The 6,492-nt window shown below is 40.6% G+C and overlaps 1 protein-coding gene across 1 annotated transcript in view; it reads right to left on the reverse strand.

The window, feature by feature from the left end:
- Positions 1-2,875: 2,875 nt before the first annotated feature.
- HERPUD2 (HERPUD family member 2) overlaps positions 2,876-6,492 on the reverse strand; it is a gene marked incomplete at its 5' end in the record, with an annotated part of 17,536 nt that continues 13,919 nt past the window's right edge. Inside the window, 4 exons of the mRNA XM_008947402.1 lie at positions 2,876-3,407; positions 3,727-3,841; positions 4,983-5,306; positions 5,629-5,751. Of these exons, the coding sequence (XP_008945650.1) occupies positions 3,246-3,407; positions 3,727-3,841; positions 4,983-5,306; positions 5,629-5,751 (724 nt within the window). The remainder of the gene's footprint in view (positions 3,408-3,726; positions 3,842-4,982; positions 5,307-5,628; positions 5,752-6,492) is intronic.

A 6,492-nucleotide genomic window follows, 5' to 3' on the forward strand; every position in this document is an offset into this window, starting at 1 on the left:
AATTTTGGGGGGACGGGCCTGTTCTCCGTGCCCGGCTCCTCACCCCTCACACGCTGATTTTAACCCCAAAACCAGGTTTGGGTTTCTCTTTTCAAGCAGTAGCCAAGGTCAGCACCTCTGTTTCTAAACAAATGAACAAAACGTGCGCACACCTGTTGAAAAAAAACAGATTACTGCGTTTATTTCTGTCCCATAAACTTATCACGCTTGGATTCTCCCAGGGTTTCTGTAAAAACGGGGAAAAAAACACCAACAGGCTTTTTGTCTCACTTTAACACACACCCCCCTCACCACTGTGAGATATGAACTGCCCTGGTCTAAGCTACTCCAAAAATAACCAGTAATTTTGCAGTTTGTTCCTAGGACAGCTAAAGGAAACTCAGGAAAAAAAATGAAATTGAGGAAAATCAGTTAACATCACCTGAAGTTTCATGAAAAATGTGAATGAAATCCTAGGAAAATAATCCTTCTTTCCTTTCTAATCCTTCCCCAGCCTTGAAAAAGTTTAGGACCAGCTCGATTGCAGTAGCAGCATGTAACAACTAGTGTTTGTAGGGCTCAGAGAGCAAAATATTGCATGGAAATTTAAGAAAAGGGTCAACAGAATAACTGCACATCTGCAGCTTCACCACCCCAGGCCCTGACAATTGAAGCAGAGAAATCACTGTACACATGAAGGGAAAAAAAAATTATAAGGGATAAGCATTTATCTACTCACATTGAGTTAAAATGTTATAAAGTTCTATACCAAGCACAGAGTTAGTATCTTAGGAAAGTGGAAATACTGTTTATGCAGCTTGGGCACGGTCCCACTGGACACTGTGATTGTCCTTGGAAGTTCTAAGAGAAGAAAGAAAAGTGGCCAGCCCTAGTCCTTTTACAAATTGTTCTTTCAGCTCCAGGATGTGCTTCTCTCCTCTCCCACCAGTAGTAGAGCCACTGCCACACAGAACAGCTGAATCCCCTTTTTTTGGGGTGGGAATCACATGGAAACATATTTATTACCTTGTTATGCAGACAAGCAGCAGCTTTGAGGCAAAAAAGGGCTGTGAATGGTAAAAGAGACCCATTCCCAGCTTGCATCACCCTACCTGTAAGAAGAGCACCTCAGCATCTAGCTTCACCTACAGCCATGTGCTACAGGATCCTGGTTTGGTTTCCTACAGCAAGGATACACTGGGAAAAAGCAACTGTTCTCCCAGGGTTTTCATTTCTCTCCCCCCATCACCTGTTTCCAGCTCTTTCACTGTTTTTTTTGGCAGCGCTTCATATCTCATGATTCTTTCTCACTCATTTTCCTCAGAAACCATCTTTTGGCTTTTCTTTGCTCAGATCCTGGTACGGTTCTTCTTTGCTTTTCCTTGTGCAGATCTTGGTAAGGTTCTGGAAACTGGAAGGTTCAATGACCTTAAAATGTTCTCATGGAAGTCCAGCCTCTTAACTCATAGTTCCAGGATCTATGATCCAATTAAAACTCTCATCTGCTTCAGTGTCTCCTATTCCACCATTTCAACCTTATGTAACCAATAAACAAATTGTTCCTATTCAGAGAAGGAGAAATGTGACAATTCTAGTTTTTGAGCAAATTTGGGCTGAAGGATAAGAGCTAGTTTCATAATTTAGTGTGCTAGCAGCACAGAGCTACCACCAATTCCATCCTTACAGCTGGACACCAGTAGGTTGTAACTGCACAGGTCAAAGGTAGCCCCCAATACCAGGGACAAGAAGAAAAGTGAACTTTGGGGAACTCTGGGAGGGAGAACACACAGGTCAAACAGATGAAGCCTCTTCAGTGCATTCCAGAAATAAGCTTTCTGCCATCCAAGGCTGCCACCCTGGGCCATGCTTTTAAAAGTGAAAGTTTTTGTAATAGTTCTTAAAGGTTAGTCAAGTCAGATCCATCCACCCAACTAAAAGGGTAAATTTTCTGGGACAGGGTCTATGCATTTTATGTTTACCTAGCAAAGAACCTCAGTTGAGAGCAGCTCTCCATAGTAACATGAGAGTAAACACCATAATTAAACGTGATTTATTCATCATTGCTGTATACACAACCAAGAAAATAATTTACACTTTTAGGACTTATTTTTATTTCTCTTTGTATTTTCTCTTTTTCTATTTATAATCTTCTGATAAATTTGTAAATCAGATTTTTGTAACTCAAAAAACATCCTATTTAAGCTGTTGAAATGAAAACCATTGTTCAAAGTTATTTTTTCCAACTGAGAGTCAACTTTCAACAGGGCCTAGAAATCCTGACAGCTGTTTCAGAGTATAAATCCAGAGGAAATTTTTTCAGTTTTACAGCTTCAGCAGTTTGACATCAGCAAGCAGAGAACAAACCCAGATTTCTCCCCTGCTCAGACCAAAATTGCAAAGTTGGATGAGCTTTCTTCTGGTTGTAGTGTCACAGAATCTTTGCAGCCTCTAAATGAGACAGCACAAGGTAACTTCAGGATTAGGAATGAAACCAAATGGCACTTTGTGATGCAGATCTCATGAAAGCAACTGAAAACCTGACAGTATCAGTGTCACTGTCTCGTGCACATTTTCCTTTTCTCAGGTTTAATTAAGTTAATTAAGACTACAGCTATCCCCCTGTTGAGATCACACCCATCATTGTGTACGTGCTGCTACAAACACACTCCAGTCAGCATCGTTAATGCCACCATGATAACTTTATTCCACTCTCAATCAATAGCCTCATCCTTAATGATGCACTAGTTATCTGCATTCAAATATGCATATAAACATCCAAAAGTTACTGTAACCGTTTTTATTTTAAAAAACCTAATGTACACATTTCTCCCCAGTACAGCTAGATTTTTTTTTTTCTTAAAAAGTACTGTACGTATCAAACATTTAAGGTTTACTCCATTTAAGGTCTGTCAACATTCGTATTTTTAACAGCTCTTTAAAGAGGTAATGCTGCAGATTAAGTACAAGCTTCCTGCCTCAGTGTAATACACATTTGAAATTAAAATAAAACATGGAAGACCAATATCTTTACATTTTATTCTTCAGAAAAAGAAGAATCTTAAAGAAAGCGTTTAGTAGTCCACTTGTGCTTAAAATATTCAATGCATGAGAAAGCAAAAAGAAAAAAAATTACACGTTTTTGTACACCATGATCCAAAAAGATAACATAATAAATTTTCAGAAATTGCACTGTATTTCAAACACTCTCTAGAATGTGCTCCACTTCTATGGCTACCGAGGCTGCCCCACACAGCTCCTTATCCACTTCAATTGCCAACCTGGGGAGGCCCTTCAGGGATGAGGGAGGTGAAGAAGGTTGTGATAAAGGACCAAGCAGAAGCCATGAATCCAGGCTGCTGCTCCGTGTTGCCATCTTCACCTGCATCTTCTCCACTGTCTTCATCAATCCCATCATCCATAAGTCGTTCCTTTAAAAACAGAAATTGAAGCAATTCAAGTGCTGCTTCTCAGAGCCCTGACAGGAGGTAACCAGCAGTTTATCTTCCCACATGAACTCCTCTCAGAACCACCTCCTGCAGGTTAACTAGTGGGAAGAAAGTCTGGGGCTGAAGCAGGGACTATCAGTAACTGTCAGGCTGCAAACACAGAATTTAAGCAGGAGACAGCACACAGAGGACAATGCTAAATGCTTTCTGGTTGAACTGATTACATTTCACAAAAGTTGACTTTCTGCCCAGGCAGAAATGAGACAGAGGAGTCTCACAAGACACGTCCTCTCCCACTCACCATCTCCTCAAGGTCAGGATTATTTGCATGTTGCCCATCACGGTTCACTTCCCCGTTGTTGGCTGCCTGTTGCTGGCCACCCTCTTGCCTAAAGGGGAACCATCCAGCTTGGTGCCTATGGAAGGAAACACAACAGTTGGAAAACTTCTCTTTTGAAAGCAACCATGAGATTTTTCTGCTACAGGTAACTACCACAGTAAATTCTTCTAAACTTCTAGATCAACTGGTGGCTATTCTTTGATGTCTGGGTTAAGAAGGGTCTTGCTAAGAGCTTTCTTTAACCTTCCCAGGCACTGTTCACAGCTCTCTATTCCAGATGATGAATAATTTAGGATGATTTCCCCCATTTTTAAGTACTTAAGTTACATTAATTTACAAAGGCAGACTTAATTTTCAAGTTTAAAGTTGATTTTCTGTGGAAAACAAAAACACACTTTACTCCAGCTAAGGCTTGAAGCACATTACCACTGTAAATTAAATAAGCCCCTCCTATGTTCTCAAGTGCCTATATTCTGATTTCAACTAGTGTTTCTGCATGAGGAACAGAACAGGCCTTGTGAGGACTACCAACTACAATGTAAGGAAACATCAGCCCAAAATGTGAAGCATTACTGCTGTTTTCCACCTCCCTTTACATCACTGAGGTATCTTTGTATATAAGGGAAGTGATGACAACAGTGCTGATGTTTCTTAAGAAAACAGAGAGAGCACTTCAGTATTTATGATGCAAGGTATAAAAACTAAGCCCCTGCAGTTCTACAAGATCTAGTAGCCACCATTAGAGTAGCACGACCTTAACTCTGCCTAACACAGTTTGCTGCACAAATCCCATGTGTTATTTTGGAAATAGAGATGAGCTTAGCTCTGCCATTTTCCTTTCATACCCAAGCAGTCAGTGTTTGGAACTTATGCAAGCACACACTTGATCTAGATGAACTTCCCTCATCCCTAATTTCTAGATTTCCATCTCAAAATTCCACATTCTACAATACTGGTCTGTTAACATCACCAACATTAAAGAGCACTCTGTTTCAAGTGTACATGGTATCCAACTTGCTGTAAAAAAGTCCTGAGAATGATTTCTTTGTTTCCTATCAGCTTCTCTACTTGTTTAAATGTTTGGGGGGGTTATTTTCAGCCACAGTGCGAAGTGGCTAAACTTTTGCCCTGGGCTAATTTTTCAGTTTAAATGGATTATACACTAGCACCACCCTCCACAGATAACATCTGCAGCTGTACTCAACTGTTGTACTCACAAATAAACCAGCAGCATGGCTCCCATTACCATGACAAACCGACTGAAGGAGGAATAGAAGTATACAATGCTCAGGAGGATTGCTGCTCTGGAGAAGGTGTACATCCAGTCCAGCCAGTCCCGGTTGAAGTCCTCCTCGTTGACCACAGGGCCACCCTGGGCATTCATCTGGACGTTTGCATTCATGGGCCTGTTCTCCTGGACAGCTACATTGGGTGCTGCTGCGGGCTCGTTTGCAGGGGCACGTTCTGAATTCACAGCCTGGGCAGCTCCAGATCTCGCTGGCTCCTCGCTGGAAGTCACCTGGGCTGAAACAGCAGCTTGGCTGAAAATTTAAACATAAAATTGGCTTGTCAAAAAAACAAAAACAGGCAGCAAATTTTCTAAGCCTATTCATGTCTTCTTTTCTACAATAATAAAAACATTTCAGATGTAATATAAGCCTAAACAAACTGTGTTACCCCTTAAATCTCGATTTATTAATACATTAATTCCAATCCAAAACTGGATTTCAACGTTTGCTGCACAAAACTTTGCACCAAGCAGCCAAAATGAACACAAGACATCTTGATCTGCAAACGTTTGCATTTTTAATACCTCCCTTTCATTAGTGTAACTCAGTGCTACCCAGGAGAAAGCAGACTTACTATTGCATGTAGTACTGACGTGCATACATCTGTTGCCACCAGATCAGCTGTAGGGGACTGAACGGAGGATATATAGAAAACCCAGCAGGAACACCTTGGCCTGGAAACTGGTTGCCTATATTGCTAGAAAAGGATTTTAAGAAAAAATATTCAGTTCTAAATGGCCATATTGATGAAATGCATTAAAACTAAAAAGCAATTCAAGTGGCGTCTTCCTCTCATTAGTCCCCCCCTACAATAACGTATTGAAACAACATGTAGTGAGATCATCCAACCCTTTCCAAAAAAAACCCACTGTTTTCATACAACAAATTAATAAGCAGAGCTATTTCTAGAGAAAGAGGATTTATGTTTTTGTACTTAGAAGTCTGGCACTAGCTGCATCTCTCAGACAAAACCACTTTGAAAATTTCTCAGAACTGAGTGTAACGGCAGAAATTTTTCTACAGAATTCCTTTTAAATCCAGAGGTCACCCTTAAATGTGCTGCAAGGAACTTAAAGGGAAAATCTACAACCTCCTGTAGCTTGCTGTTAGAAGGAATAGCTGAAATAACACTGTGTTCAGAGATATGAAGGAATGGACACAAGCAAAGGCAACAAACTCATCTTTCAGACAGAGCTTCTGAAGATTACAACTAAGAACACTCTAAATTTACTTCCCTAAATTTACTTCCCCTCCTCTCCCACCCAGTATTTTGAGCAGAAGGGATTCTCCTCTCTATGGGCTTCTAATTCTGGTTCACATGCAAAAGATACAAAGCTCCTCTAAAGTTTGAGGTTTGGTTTTGTCTGCTGTTAAACTTCTCAGCCTCTCTTACCTCCTAGAGCATATAGCACGTTTTGGCAAGATTTCCAACTCTTTC

Source organism: Merops nubicus, unplaced genomic scaffold, assembly GCF_000691845.1.
Source record: "Merops nubicus isolate BGI_N331 unplaced genomic scaffold, ASM69184v1 scaffold29729, whole genome shotgun sequence".
Classification (NCBI taxonomy): Eukaryota; Metazoa; Chordata; class Aves; order Coraciiformes; family Meropidae; genus Merops; species Merops nubicus.